At 40.9% G+C, this 16,779-nt stretch overlaps 1 protein-coding gene across 1 annotated transcript in view; it reads right to left on the bottom strand.

Annotated features, from left to right (window-relative positions):
- Nucleotides 1-3,032: 3,032 nt before the first annotated feature.
- The window catches only part of LOC128687119 (PCNA-interacting partner), an 89,435-nt gene continuing 75,688 nt past the window's right edge, over nt 3,033-16,779 (bottom strand). The window contains exons 11-12 of the mRNA XM_070098334.1: nt 5,902-6,073; nt 3,033-3,528 (exon numbers count right to left, since the gene is read on the bottom strand). Of these exons, the coding sequence (XP_069954435.1) occupies nt 3,298-3,528; nt 5,902-6,073 (403 nt within the window). The 3' untranslated portion in view covers nt 3,033-3,297. The remainder of the gene's footprint in view (nt 3,529-5,901; nt 6,074-16,779) is intronic.

The raw sequence follows: 16,779 nt of genomic DNA on the forward strand, positions 1-16,779 counted from the left end.
CAATTCCCTAAATCAAGAGCCCCTTGCCAACATCAAGGAACCTTCCATGAGGGGCCCTTAAGTGGAACCAGACACTAGATGAATCTAGTCAGCTGTGTAGTAACACTGGACATTGTTGGTGCTTTCAACAGTATGGCACCAAGGACTCTTGGAAAAGCTGCAAGCACTGGAAACTGCAGGCTCTACACTGTATCTCCTCAGTGACGACTTTCAAGGTAGATCTCTAAGCGTAGTTCTCAATGGGACAGAGTTAGCAAGACATTCAATTGGTGCAAACGTTCCACAGGCTTGGGCCATTATGGAATATCTACCTCAATGATCTTCATCTCATCTTAGAATCCCATGCATATGCAGATGACTGCATACTGACGTTTACCTTTCCAAGAGGAAATACCATCTGCTCTAAGCTTCAATAATCACCAGCTTACAATTATATTAGCCTGGGGTAAATGATGGTGGGTCACATTAGCTCCTGGGAAAACACAAATGTTGGTCTCTAGGAACCATGATAATAATGCTGGAGCAGTGGCAAGAATGAATGGGAGGGTGCTGGTACCATGGAACAAAGTTGATATCCTTGGGGGTAAATTTGACTCCAAATTGACGATGAAGAACCACATTACAAAATTCTCTGCAAGGCACAAGTACACTCACACCTTGAGTATGCTCCACTTTCTTGGATTATCTGCCCTCCATCTCATTTGTGACTTCTTGACAGAATAGAGAACAGAGCATGATGCCTCATCTCTCACCTGGACCCAACCTGGATAGATCTGTCATTTCGCCAGAGCCTTCAACACAGGAGGGTTGTAGATAAATGGTTCAGAGAACCGACAAGTTGATAAATTAGACACGTGCAACACTTGGGTATCTTTAATGAGGAAACATTTTGCCACACAGTGTATTCATCAGTCCATACAAAGGAGAACGGTGAAGAGCAGGAGGAGTTTGACGTAATCAGTCCCTCAGCCTTGAGTCGATGTGGTCAGTCCATCAGTCTTGTAAAGAATACAGCATATGAGCAAAGAAGTAGCTTATATACTGCTGCACCTCTCCTGCCTACAGTATATAAGCTACTTCTTCACTCGTATGCTGTATTCTTTACAAGATTGACGGACTGACCACATCAACTCAAGGCTGAGGGACTGATTACCTCAAACTCCTCCTGTTCTTCAAGGTTCTCCTTTGTATGGACTGATGAAGCCACTGTGTGGCGAAACATTTCCTTATTAAAGATACCCAAGTGTTGCACATGTGTCTAATTTATCAACAGGAAGGTTGTGGGTAGCTCTACTGCTATATACAAGGCCAAAATTGTCAAAGTACCATGCTTGGCTCCATTCCGAGGACAGCGAGAAGTAAGCTTCTGCACAACAAGATGGGCAGCAAGCAGCAACTTCACTCTGACTGTACCCTTCTCCAGAACATCGCTACATCTGAAATTATTTATTCCTAGAATAACTCGAGTCTGAAACATGTTCGTACAGCATGGTATCAACGAAATAAAGTCAGCTGATCAAATGAAACTGCTGGCACACAGATGGCTTCAAATTCATCCTGTTCTATATTTGTGTTTCATAACAATAAACAGGCTTTTAAATGAGCTGATGTAGGTAACAGCTCTTAGCTTGTAAATAAAGTTAAGAATCCTTACCCTAACCTTGTAAAACCCTGTGCAAAAAAAAAAAAAAAAAAAAAAAAAAAAAAAAAAAGAGGGAGGGAGAGAATAAGAGAAAGAGAGAGACAGAGACACACAGAGATGCAGAGAGACACAAAGAGGCAGAGAGAGACACACAGAGAAGCAGAAAGAGGCAGAGACACACAGAGAAGCAGAGAGACAGAGATAGCCAGAGTAAACCAGAGTCAGCCTGCTAGTCAGCCAGCCAGAGTCAGCCGGCTGAACACATATTACCACGTTGTAGAATCATCTCTCCCTACTAACTTTGGGCATCAGTGATAGGACACTCTGGCTGGATGCCACTGCCAGTGGCATCAAAACTGAAAGGAAGTGGTATGGATATTGCAAGTGGGTTATCATCAAGTTTTTTTGATATTTCCTCAGTCACTTACAGCTACATCCATCTCAAAGCCACAAATCTTGGGGTCAGCATAACTTTCCTTGAAAAAATAGTGTTAACATGACATGACGTTAATAAATTCTTGGGGTTTATTATGCTGTTTGCTCTAGTTGGCGCTCATTTGAACTGGTGCTCCCACAAGGTACTAGTGATCCCAGATTCTTTTAATACTGTACACACTAATTGTAAAGACCCATTCTGTACTGCCTAGTCCTATCAGGCCTCTGGTGCCAAACTTAAATGCAGGAAAAATAGTGTGTTGATCAATGGAGTGCTAACAGTAATGTGGAGATCAACGGTTTGAAAGTTAAAGAGATCTGTGACCATAACACAAGATACAGATCTCTCTTTGATGTACCTCATGTTCATATCACACTGTGTAAAAACTCTATGCACATAAAGGGCCCCAAAATATGGAATTCATTACCAGAAGATATTAAAGTAACCCAGTCTGAAAAATCAATTTAAGACTTCTCAAAAGCCACTTAATCACCCTAGACTAAATGCTAAATACTCAGTACACACATACTCATTTATGTACTACTCCCACATCATAACTTCAACAATTACTTTGAACCTTTTATCCATTATTAACAGGAATATAATTGAATCATTGTTTTCACAAAAAGCTTTTTTGAATATATGAACATATCTTTTATCTCATGCAAATTAGATTCACTCATAAGTAATAATCTACTGGATAACTATGATATAATTACTATCCTACTGTACAATTATGATATAATCCTTAGTGTTAAGTAGTCTGTAAGTCAATAATGATAAGTCGGCCCATAATGCCTACGCATAATAGAGGCTTTCTTTGCATTGCAACCCACTATTGTAAATACAAAATCTCAATGTACTATTTGCAAAGACATAAAATAAATAAATAAATTAAATAAATAAAGGGTAAAATTACTTGTTCAATTGTATAGGTTTATGATACTTTCCAAATCTATACCAAACATTTATTATTATAAAAAGTTGACAACTGCTTCGTTCACAACCATAACAATGTGAAATTCTTTGGTAAATTATTTATTTTCTATTTTCGGATTCTTTCAACACCCGAAATTTGTGAAGAGGTCTCTACGTAGATACCCATTTAAGACATGTAGGTCTGTCAATACTTAGCTAGCATATCAAGACAATTCTACATGAGATATCCCTTTGATACACAAAGCTATTTCATAATACCTGAATGCACACAAGTACAAAACTACACTTTAAAAAATGATGAAATTAATTTTTGTCCTTTGGGAAGATTAATTTTTCTTTTGGTAACACTCTTGTGTTTGGTCGTATCTTTGGATTTTTGCTTCTTAAATGCTGACTCAGTAGCTGCACTTGATATATCACTTAGAAGAGATCTACTGCATTTCTTTTTCTTCTTTTCATTATGGCAGCTTGTAACCTCGGACATTTGCCCAATTCTCTCCTTTCCACGATCCTGTCAAATAAAACAAAGTTGCAATTCTATACCCGAATTTTAGTAGTAAAAATATAAAGAAGCTGAGACAATGTGCTTGCAGTCATTACCTAGGATGATATTGAGGCAATGATGAGATATAGTCAGGGATAATGGCTATGACAAAGATATATGTAAACTACAGTGGAACCTCAAATTTCAGCCGTAATCCATTCCAGAAGCTTGGCCAAAACTCAAATTGTTTGAAAGTCTAAGCAATATTTCCCAAAAATATTCACAAAAAATTTATTTTTTAAAGAATATAGTTTTACATACAGAAAACAATGAGAAATAAATATAAAAACTAATTTTAATGGATAAATGAATGCTTAAATCAGTTTTACATTTATTGAAAGACTCTTGTTGGTGTATGGAGAGGCAGGAGAGTTGTTTGGAGACACGACAAAATACTTAAAATGCTAATCTCAAATCACGGCTTATTTATCTGCCACAATTCATCTAATATGACATAATAAACAATATTTATTTATTTATTTATTATTTATTTATTTATTATTTATTTATTATTAATAACATAGAAACATGATATATACTCTAGAATGAATAAAACATTTCATTACGTATGTGGAGTGGTGGTGTTGGGTTCAGTGACCCTATATACCTCAAACAACAATGGAGGAGTTAGTTTCCTATCATCACTTTTCTGTTGCTTAATCGCTTAACTTACTTGCTACACTGTTAATGCTACACTTTATTGCTGGCTGGCACTATAGCCTTTATCAACTCCTGCTGCTTTATTATCGTACATATCGTAGAATCACTGAAGAAGGCAGATTCTCCCCTCCCTCTTCATCCTTCACTTTCGTACTTTGCTACAATTTCTTTCACTTGAGAAACAAAGCCACACAAAGCATCCCACTCATGCCAGTCATACCTCTGCCTTATATCTATAAACACAGTATAAAACTTTGTCCGTCTTTTTTGGGTTATCCTAGGAAATTTACATTATGTATGATAAGTGAGCTTGTGTGTGCCTGTGAGATAGAGACAGCCAAAGTCAATCTGTCTGCCTCCCCGCCCACCCGCCCGCCCGCCCGCCCACCTGCCCACCTGCCTGCCTGCCAGCCTTCCAGCCAGCCAGCCTGCTTGACTAACTCGTATTATACATTCCAGAATCATTTCTCTTCATTTAGGGCATAGGCTATAAGATATTCTAGCAGGATGAAACTACCAGAGGTATCAAAATTGAAAGGATATTGCACATAGGATATTATTGAGGTTTTTGATATTTCCTCAATCACTTGTGGCCACATCCATCTCAAAGCCACTAATCTCGAGGTCAACATCACTTTCCTCTTAAAAGGGGAGTGGGGCATTAGTGAATCCCTGGTGTTTGCCATGATGTTTGCTCTAGCTGGCGCTCAGTTCAACTGGTGTTCCCACAAGGTCTAAGTGGTCCCAGATTTTTTTAATATTGTGCACACTGAGTGTTAAAACCCATTCTATACTGATGAGTCATCTCAGGCCAATCATGCCAAATTTGGAAACGGTAAAAATAAAACGTTGATTTACCTTTGGAGCACTAGTAGTAAGAATGTATATCTACATTTGAAGAGTTAAAGGTTTAATGGAAACTCTTGGTCTGAACATCCTCTACCCATCCTAAAGGTCTTTGTTCTTTTACAATCTTACTCTCTACAATACTTAGAATTCTCTCAATAATAACTCTACCTTACACTTTGCCCTGTATACTCAACAAGTTTATTTACCTATAAATCTTACTCTTTCATCCCCTTTTCCCTTATGTATACTTTGCCAATTCCTAAATACACTTCTTTTTTTCATACATCTCCTGAAAAAGTGCACCGATCACTCCAAACTGTACTACCACCAGCGTCGTATATTGTGTGCTGGGTCAGCGCTGCACACCCACCAAAGATGGTAAATTCATCATAAATATTAAGTTCACTGAATAATATAATCATGGATCGTAATGGGAAACTAGTTTTTCCGTCCACTGTTATAAAATATTATGACAGACAGCACTGCACACCCCAAAGACAGATGTATCATGCACAGCACACACCCTGTGACAATAGCCCACAATACACAACCTGCTTCTAACATTTCTTATTTTGATCCCATCTATCCCAGCTGCTTTACCTTATTTCACTGTACACAAAGCCTCACACACCTCCCCACACTCATCTGGCTCTGCCTCATTCCTACAAGATGTTATTCCTCCCTGCCCAATGCATGAAATCACTGCCATTCTTCATTAACACTGAACAACTCTTCAAAATATTCCCTCCATGTTCCCAGTATATCCACATCACCTTTTCAGTGAATTTTTAGTTGTAAATGAATATGATGCAAAGATATACAGGTACCTACCTCAGCCTGAGAAACTGATGCCACAATATCTCTCCAATGCTGGCTGTTCTTGCTCCTCGCGCCCACTGCCTTAAGTGTGCGACCAATGATTGGCGAGGTTGATACAGGACAAACATCGTCTTTGCTTATAGGAGAGAGTGTATCAGGAGCCCAGGCACACCCTGAATGGTACCTAGAAAATAATGTTTATTTATTAGGAGTTCAACATAACAAACACAGTACAAAATAGGCAATTACTGCACCTCATGTGGTGAACTCTGGGCAGTTTGGATGACTCTGTGTTATCAATCTTGCAAATCAGTTGAGAGCTCCTCACTGCATATATTTTGTTTGATACACAATTATATACACTACCCGAGATCAAATCTCAGTGAATCCCATTCAGAATGTACTGAATGACCTTTAAGGGTTTAGCACTATCACAAAAATGTAATAATAATGATACTATTGTTGGGTACACATACGACTCTCTAACTGCGGGTTCAAGCTCTGCCCATGGTACGGTTTGCTTGCAATCCCGTCATTACAATTTTGTGAGACACTTGCGTCTCCCTTGTCGGAGTTTATAGGTTCAAACCTGAGGCATTAACACCAGTATATATATTTTGCCTGACCACATGGCCTGGTACAATTCTTTTTGTCTCAATAGTCGAAGTTCACTGGTTTGAGCCTACTGCGTTTGACTCATATTTTTTGGACCTTAAAGATGAACCACTGGCCCCCGTGTGGCAGGGTCTGGTAACTTAAGAGAGAACTCTGAGGTTGACAGTGATCACATACAGTGGAACCTCAATTTTTGTACGCCCCAGTTTTCAGTTTTCGACAACTTTCTCTGTCAAAATTTTGTCCCAGTTTTCGTAGCGTTGACAATGGTTTGCACCAAACACGTCCGCCTCCCTGCCCGTGTCACTCGACCACTCAAGCGCCGAGTGACTCAGTCTGCCTTTGTTTATCATTGAGTGAGCATCACCCTTCGCAGGAGATAGTGTTTTGGAGTCAATAATTTGCAAAAAGGCATGGCAGTTGATTGGCTGAGGCTGGCCCTGATGACTCTGAGCCTGTTGTGGAATCTATTGTGTCTTTGGGGAAGTCCATGGGGTTGGATGTGAGTGGACAGGATGCAGAAGAGTTAAACACAAAGTCACTAGCATGCATGAGCATTTCGGGCAGACTAATCCTAATGCTTACAGACCACTTAAAACTAGACAGGTTATGGAGTACTGAATTCAGGAAAAGATTTGCATCCACAGCACAAACTACAGAGGTAACCACTTTAACAGTCTGTATTCTGTCTTTGTCCATGTTTGATGCTTCCAGTGAAGACACTTGCCGACACACTGGATAACTAGCAATCCATCAGTGGTGATGAGGTTGGTACCAGCCATCCTAGTTTAACTTGTCCCTAACAAACCTCTTTAACTCTTCCATGACACATATTCTGTTGTTAATATTGTACAGTTGAGTCTCCTCCACAACATGGGCTGGGCTGCAGTCATGTTGACCAAGCCATCAGACACTTGGCCCCTCAGTGGCATCTCAGGTAATTCCCTGGCAGTATGGGGAAGGACCAACATTCCATTTAAGGTTTAGGGAAAGAAGTTTTCAGCCAAGATCCCTGTGGTCACTGACACTCTTCCTTGGTGATCTCTTCGTTGGTCTCAATTATTATTATTATCACAGGGAAGTGCTAAACCTGTAGGGTTATACAGCGCATGTGGGGGGGATGGAAGGTATTCAGGCTCAATTCAGGGAACTGGAGCACAGATCCAATTCCCTAGATCAAGAGTCCCTCATCAGCATCACGGAACCTCCCTTGAGGGGGTGTTGGTCTCAAGACCATGGCAGACCTCAAGATTCCTCTTGATCCAGCTTACTGGAAAGCAAATTTTAATGGTACAGGTCGGCCATCAATAATCCGGCAATCAATCGTTCGGTTCCATCAGTAGCCCGGCACTAATTTCGGATAGCATAATTTCAAATTTCCAGGGTCGCCACACCAACCTGCTACTACTGTTTGGTGGCACTACTTGCTGCACAAGTCATTCCAATTTCTTTTTCTCCATTTATTGTTATAAGCTGCTTACTTTAAGCCCTAGCCATGGTTCCAATGAATAAAAGAAATGGTTCTTGTTGTGTAAAGCACATACACAGTACATTGTCCATTAAAGATAAGGTGGCTATGAAGCCACCGTCAGTTGCCATGAGCTCAGTCTCGTGATGCAGGGGAATGTGCTTTATTATTACGTTAATATCAACACTATGGTTTATTTACCTATCATAACTGATCTAGTATGACATAGTAAACAATATAAATAACATAAAAACATGGTAAATATTCCAGAATGAACAATATTTGGCATAATACCGAGCGGTTCGACGGAGGTATGAAGAGGATATGGGATACAAGTACCATCCTCCTATCCCTGTCTTGGGGTCTTATATTAGAGAAAACGGAGTGTAACACAGGGCTGTGATATACACTTGTAATGCACCATGAAACTAAAGAGATTATCATACATAGCAGCATATGTGTAGAGAACCTAGGATAACCCAAAAATGTCAGAGTGACTTATTTCTGGTACAGTGGACCCTTGGTTTTCATGATAAATCCGTTCCAGAGAGTCTACCGAAAACCAAAATTCACGAAAACCATTTTCCCCACAAGAAATAATGAAAATCCAATTAATACATTCCAGACACCCAAAAGTATTAACAAAAAATAATTTTTTTAAGAGATTAAATATAGATTTATATACAGAAAAGAATGACAAATCAATATAAAGCAATAATATCACACTTACCTTTACTGAAGACTCTTGTTGGTGTATGGAAGATGGGGAGGAGGGGAGAGAGAGGACTAATTATTGTTTGGAAGGGGAATCTCTATCCATAAAGACTTCAGGTACCAAGTCCATATCAGGGGTTACTTCCCCTCTTTGTTTTTTACTGGCACTAGGACCGGCTTGAGAGTCACTGGACCCCTGTCGCAAAAAAAATTTTTCCAGAGAGCCCTGTCTCTGGCATCTCTAAGATTTGCCTAAAATGGGACAAGGCATTGTCAATGACCATGCTGCAGACACAACCTGCAACAGCTTTATTAAGGAGACATTTCTCCACAAAACTTTGCAACTCATTCCACTTTACACAAATGTCCTTAATCACTGAAGAAGACACCTTCTTCCTTCTCTCTTCCTCCTCCTCTGAAGCAATTTCCTCAGCTGGGGTCTGTTGCTGTTCCAGATGAAGGTCTTGCAGCTCTTCAGTGGTTAGCTCTTCACTGTGGTCATCCACCAACTCTTCCACATCTTGGCCACTCACATCCAACCCCATGGGCTTCCCCAAAGCTACAATAGATTCCACAACAGGCGTAGGGTTGTCAGGTGTGTGTGGGGAAGTGCCCTAGCTGGTGTGTGGGGAGGTACCCTGGCTGGTGTGTGGGGAAGTGCCCTGGCTGGTGTGTGGGGAAGTGCCCTGGCTGGTGTGTGGGGAAGTGCCCTGGCTGGTGTGTGGGGAAGTGCCCTGGCTGGTGTAAGGAAGTATCCTGTCTGGTGTGTGGGGAAGTACCCTGGCTGGTGTGTGTGTGTGTGGAAGTACCCTGGACGGTGTGTGCGGGGAAGTACCCTGGCTGGTGTGTGTGGGGAAGTACAGTGGACCCCGACCAACGAAGGCATCGTCTAACGAAAAATCGCCTAACAAAGCGTTTTAGCGTAAAAGATGAAAAACTCGACTAATAACATTCTTCCCAAACATGTCCGCTGTCCGTCCAGGCTGAGAGCGCCTCAGCTGCCCTGCCTTCAGCTAGTGTGCCATTGTTTACAAGCCAGGGCAGACGGTTTCATGCATATATGCGATATATTTTGTATTATTCCGTTGTTTTTAGTGCTTGTAACTGCTAAATAAGCCACCATGGGCCCAAAGAAAGCTTCTAGTGCCAACCCTGTGGTAAAAAAGGTGAGAAATACTATCGTACCACAGTCAGCTGTTGCTGCACAACTGTCAGCTACTTCTGTACAACCGTCAGCTGCTGCTGTACCACCGTCAGCTGCTGCTGTACCACCACCACGAGCTGCTGCTGTACCACCGTCAGCTGCTGCTGTACCACGGTCAGCTGCTGCTGCACCACCGTCAGCTGCTGCGGCACCACCGTCAGCTGCTGCTGTACCACCATCAGCTGCTGCTGTACCACGGCCAGTTGCTGCTGCTGCTGCACCACCGTCAGCTACTGCTGCACCACCGTCAGCTGCTGCTGTACCACCGTTAGCTGCTGCTGCACCACCGTCAGCAGTACTACTCGAAGATGTGGAGTGTGTGTTGTTGGTGTGGCTTAACGAGAAACAATTACCGAGAAACAATTAACCCCAGAGGGTTAGCCACCCAGGATAACCCAAGAAAGTCAGTGTGTCATTGAGGACTGTCTAACTTATTTCCACTGGGGTCCTTAATCTTGTCCCCAGGATGCGACCCACACCAGTTGACTAACGCCCAGGAGAACACGAAAAAATGCCTGGAACTAGTGCTCATATTGGTGAATTTAAGACCAGCAAAGGTTGGTCTGAGAGATTTAAGAATTGTAGTAGCATACACAGTGTGATAAGACATGGCGAAGCTGAAAAATTCCAACCCCAACAAGTGTTCAATTGTGATGAAACAGGCCTGTTCTGGAAGAAAATGCCAAACAGGACATACATTACTCAGGAGGAAAAGGCACTCCCAGGACACAAGCCTATGAAAGATAGGCTAACTCTCATGTTTTGTTGTAATGCTAGTGGGGATTGCAAAGTGAAGCCTTTACTCATGTGTCACTCTGAAAATCCCAGTGTGTGCAAGAAAAACAGTGTCTCATCACTCATCAATACTCTTCAATAAAGGTAAGTGTCATTTTAGCATTTATTTATGTAGTTATTGTGCATGTCTTATTGTTTTCTTTGTAGGGAAATGTATATTTCATGAAAAAATTTTTTTTTTTTTTAATACTTTTGGCTGTCTGGAATGGATTAATTGGATTTCTATTATTTCTTATGGGGAAAATTAATTTGACTAACGATAAATTCGCCTAAAGATAAGCTCTCTGGAACGGATTAATATCGTTGGTCAAGGGTCCACTGTACCCTGGCTGGTGTGTGTGGGGAAGTACCCTGGCTGGTGTGTTCTTTCTTGAATTCTATCATGTTTCTCGCTTTCTGTATCAAAGGGTTGGCACTAGCAACTTTCTTTGGTCCATGGTGGCTTATTTAGCAGTCACACACAATAAACAAGTGCAAAAAACAATGTATTATTACAAAATGTTTCATATTACCTTGCAGGGTAATGTTCACTATCTGAGAAACAATGCCACACTGACTCTGAATTCGTCTGTGGGAGGCTACGTGTGCGCGGGGCCACTGGGACACGTCCCGTATGATCGCTGAAATCCAAGGGAAATCACGAAAATCATGGCCATGTTTTGATGAAAAAAGTTGCCAATAACCAAAATTCACAAAAATTGAGACACCAAAATCAAGGGTCTGCTGTACCTGGCTTGGACTTGCCATATATGATTTTTGGTAAATATTTTTTTCTCAGTTGTTTGTTGGGCTATCTTAATGAAACCTGGGCAATGTATGATGGAAAGATGCTTCTTAACATACACCAAAAATTAAAGAAATTGGACAATAAATAAAGGAGTTTACTTTTCAGCCATTAGTCGCCCCATAGCAACATATTTTCTTATGGTTTTTATGGTTGTATTCTCGTTTTTTTGGTCTCATTTGATAAAATGGAAAATATATTACAGAACAGATTTGATTTTGATTGGTTTCATGACTAAAAGTACCTTGAAACTGAGCTCAAAGTAGCAGAAATGTTCAATTTTTGCCAATGTTCAAGAGCAAACAAATGGCATCACCATCCAATACATGTCCAACTGGCCAGTCTAATACACAGTCATGAATGGGTTGACATTATTAATACAATTATTACAATAATGCAGTAGTCTGCATAACAATAAATCTTCTGTTTTTTGTGTGAATAAAAATTCAAAATGGAAAGTAAGAGTAATATAAGAGGGGCCTGGAGATGTGACTAATGAACAGAGAAATTGTTATTTTAGTGCCAGGAATGTCTTCATTGTTTATTCTGGATCCTATTTTGAAATTGGCATCTTTTGAAATCTGTGTGAAATTGGCCAAACTGCCAATTTCTGACCACATTTTTGGGTAGCTGAAATAGGTGAATGGGCGGTTTCTTGTGCTCACTCGACAGAACAGAAGTAAGTTCATTCAGGTATACACAAATACAATTACGTAGATTATCATACACAGCAGCGTATGTGTAAAGAACCTAGGATAACCCAAAAAAGTCAAAGTGACTTATTTCCAATGAGGTCCTTAAAGACCATCGTGTAGTCGATGCATTTTAACACATAATAAACCAGCTAGCCATCCTGCATAACAAACCAGAAACAAGAACAGATCTTCCAAGAGTTGCACTGAAGCATAGGTTCAGTGCAAAGCTTGTATAAACGTTGCTGAATTTAAACAGCGCTACAGAAGGAATACAGTGGACCCCCGCTTAACGATCACCTCCCAATGCGACCAATTATGTAAGTGTATTTATGTAAGTGCGTTTGTATGTGTATGTTTGGGGGTGTGAAATGGACTAATCTACTTCACAATATTCCTTATGGGAACAAATTCGGTCAGTACTGGCACCTGAACATACTTCTGGAATGAAAAAATATTGTTAACCGGGGGTCCACTGTACTAGCTAAATATCTATGAGTTTAGTAGACTGGAACAATGGAATGGGCCAAAACCGAGGTGTAAATTGGGCGAAATCGCCGATGCGTAAATATCGCCATTGGGTTAAGTGTATTCTAACCGCGTAAATATCGCCATTGGGTTAAGTGTATTCTAACCTAACCCTCTGTGATCTGGCAAAGTCACTAATCCAGCACCCTCCAGGTCCTGATGATGAAAGATTAGTGATGGCTGGCCTGAACTACTGTTCCATTTTGGGGGATGCATATTGGTTTCACCCTTTGCTACTCAGTTTCCGAGTATGTTAAATGCCTGGAAACCTTTGAAACAAAGGGTTTCTGTAGCAGCAAGAGTAAGTTTTGCTTCACCTCCTGACCAACAGAGCAGTCGAGTAAAAACCAGTCTGAGGACACTCAGTCTAACCTCTGTTCTGACTGTGGCTCTGGTCATCATAATAATAGTAACCAAGCCATGGCAGGGGACTATCTGACTCATGACATGGCTTCTGTGAACAAAGTTACTGCCTGTACAAAGCTAATATGTTTACTCCAGTTATAGTGTTTGTGAACTGTGTTTTTGACAGAGACCGCATGATAGTTGACATTAATACATGCAAAGTCAAAGATGCATCTCGGTAACCATTCTTGCACACTATAGTACGACATGGTAAGCTGTACGTAGTAGTCACGAATGTTCATGGTAGAGATTTTACCCTGGGGAAGAACACCACACTGGACCTCATTATATTTCCTCTACTTGTGAGAATCAAAGGTGAAGTTCCTGCAGACCAGCTTGTAGGTGTAGGTCTTCCAGGAGAATCTTCTATGCAAACTTTCAGCACCTGTCCTGTGTTGGGTGTCCTAGCTGTGACAGACTATCCTGATAAAGTCCCTACACTTTTCAAGCTTCTTACCAGTACCCACTCTGTGGTTGCACTAGACAGTGAACCTATGGGAGTCACCCCACTTATTTCTCAGTGTATCCCTCTAGAAAAAGGTACTAAATTTAGTTACATACCTGCTTAATGTTTACCACATGCTCAGAGTTTTCACTGAAGAACTCATTGCCAAGATGCTCCATAACGGAGTTATCAAAGACTCCACCTTGGAACACTCTACTTATTCTGGTTGCTAAGGATGGGACATCGCACCCTGTAATCGACTACAGGAGACTAAACACCAGTACAGTCCCTGACCATTTCCCAATGAAAGTTCTCAATAATCTATTGCAGAAACATTGTTAACAAAAAAAATTGTGCATCTGACCTTCTACAAAGCTTTTGGCAGATTCCTCTTGATGACCAGAGTAAAGAATTGATGGCACTCTCTTTGCTAACTAGTCACTATCAGTTCAAAAGGATGCCATTTGGGTTAAGGAACAGCCCAATAACATTCAGTTGTTTGATGATGACAATCTTTCATACCCTCCTAGGTAATGCCCTTGTGGTTTACAAAGATGGCCTTATTGTGATGTCTCAGGACATACTCTCCCATCTCAAAATTTGAGTGGGAGAGGGTTAAATTAGCTGAGGCTAAACTTTAAGTTAGGCTCTCCAAATGTCAATTTCTAAGGAGAGAGAGAGTTTCTGATCAATGTAGTGACCCAGGATGGCATAAAGATAGATGAGTCCAAACTCTCTGCCATTCAAAATTTCCCAAGACATATGATGGAAGACATAATTTGCTCTTTCATATGCCCAGCAGGATTCTACCACATTTTCACTGCCAGTTTCTCTACACCAATGACTTGACTTCTCAAGAAGCTAAAGAATAGGTAAGTGTCAGCTCCTGTTCTCCAGTTTCCTGACTTCACTGATGACCAATACCAGCAAAGATGGCATTGGTGCTGTATTGTTGGACAAGTCCAATGGTAAGAAACAGCCAATAGCCTATCTTAGTCATGTTCTTACCAAAGCCAAGAGAGACTACTCAGTAACAGCTCAAAGTCTTAGCCATTGTCTGGGCCTTGAGTTATTTCCCAAACATTATCTAACAATATCATATCAAGATTTACACTAATTACTTGCTTTTTTTGTCTCTCTTTGAATCTCTCAGAAAAGTACACTTGATGGTCTCTCCCTTTCAACTACTGTAACCCAGAAATTATTTATGTTCCTGGTAATCAGAATGTCATTTCTGATGTTCTGTTGAGGCATATTGCTTTTGTCAGCTCTGACAACTCCCTTTCCGTTGAGGGTCTACAGAAAGCTCAAAGTTGAGATGCTGTTTAGTCACCAGTTCTCCATTTCCTGACCAAGGAGGATGCAGACCTGCAGATCGAAGTGCCTGTACCAGTGACTGACTTGGTCATCAACCCAGGAATGCTGTGCTGAGTGGTTAGACTAGTGGATCCTGGCAGAACTGTTCACCAGCTGGTATTCTCAGAGTCCTTGGTACCAGCAACTCTGAAGATAATGCATGATATCCCAGGTGCAGTGCATCAAAGTTAAGATTGCCGTGTCAGAAAGGAAAGAATGAAATACTTCTGGCTTAAGATGGCAATGGAAAATGCAGAGTACATGCACATATTCATTGTCTGCCTCCAGCAAAAAGGTAGTTACTGGTCATAGCCCCATTCTCAAGTATCCCATTAAAAAGAAGCTGTTGTTCTGTTGATGAATTTCTTGACCTCGGAGAAAATAAATACAGTGGACCCCTGCTTTACGATCACCTCCCAATGCGACCAATTATGTAAGTGTATTTATGTAAGTGCGTTTGTATGTGTATGTTTGGGGGTCTGAAATGGACTAATCTAATTCACAATATTCCTTATGGGAACAAATTCGTTCAGTACTGACACCTGAACATACTTCTGGAATGAAATAATATCATAAACCGGGGGTCCACTGTACCTGTTTGTGATGACTGCTAACTTTCTGAAGCACTGCGAGCTGGTATCCATTCCTGACAAAACAGCAGAGACAGCTGCAAGTGCTTTCAGAGTGTGTATTATTCTATGCCATACTTGCCTATGTGTCCTCTTGTCAGATAATGGTTCAGAGTTCATTAATATACAATGCAGGATTTTTGTTGTAGGTTTGGCATTCACCAAGCACCTGTAGTTCCATGCCATTCTGCAAATAACGGCTTTGCCGAACAAATATCACAAAAAGAGATGCTGTGTATTTAAGCTAAGTTTGTAGTTGTGTACTCCTTTTGTTTAGCTAACTCAAGCCATAGGCTCTTTTATGGCTTACCTGTATGTTGACCCAGGCTCTGACATGGTCAGGGTGCTGTGGGATGAGTGAGGAAATAAGAAATGGGGTTGGTATTGGACTAGTGACGGCTGGGCGCTGACTAGGCCGAGTGTTATGGCCTACAGGTGCTCAAAGTGATCAATCTGAGATGTACCACATGGGATGATGCCATTCCAGAGGTGTAAAGTACCCTAGACACCAGCTCATTTAGACACACCTCACTTTGAATTGTACAATTATGACAAAATTCTGTATGCTCTGCCTCAACCTAAGTTACTGATAATTTCAGTGCCACAAAGATGAGGACTTCCCAGGTCATCTTTTAGACTAAGGGGAAAATCTTAAGAAGGCAACAGATAAGATTACTACTACTCGTAATATCATTACTAAGGAAAGCAAGATAGTACCAGCATGCAAAGTCATGTTGCAAAATCTCACTCAAGATCTTGGTACAGGTCGGTCCCGCTTATACAGCAGGTTAAGTTCCGGGTCCCACTTATACAGCAGGTTAAGTTCCGGGTCCCGCTTATACAGCAGGTTAAGTTCCGGGTCCCACTTATACAGCAGGTTAAGTTCCGGGTCCCGCTTATACAGCAGGTTAAGTTCCGGGTCCCACTTATACAGCAGGTTAAGTTCCGGGTCCCGCTTATACAGCAGGTTAAGTTCCGGGTCCCACTTATACAGCAGGTTGTGTGTTTTATGCACTTGTTTATTTTTACTATTAATATTATTATGACTAAGTACTTTTGAGAAGCAGTCATCACTAAAAAAAAGGTTGAAAAACCATTATCCTAACATTGTCCACTTTCTATAATGCTCCTGAAGATAATAAGACTAAGATACCTCTCAAGTAATGAACTTGGCACAATAAGACAAAGATACCTCTTAGGTAATGAACTTGGTGCAACAAGATAATAAGACAAAGATACCTCTTAGGTAATGAAT

Source organism: Cherax quadricarinatus, chromosome 62 (genome assembly GCF_038502225.1).
Source record: "Cherax quadricarinatus isolate ZL_2023a chromosome 62, ASM3850222v1, whole genome shotgun sequence".
NCBI lineage: Eukaryota > Metazoa > Arthropoda > Malacostraca > Decapoda > Parastacidae > Cherax > Cherax quadricarinatus.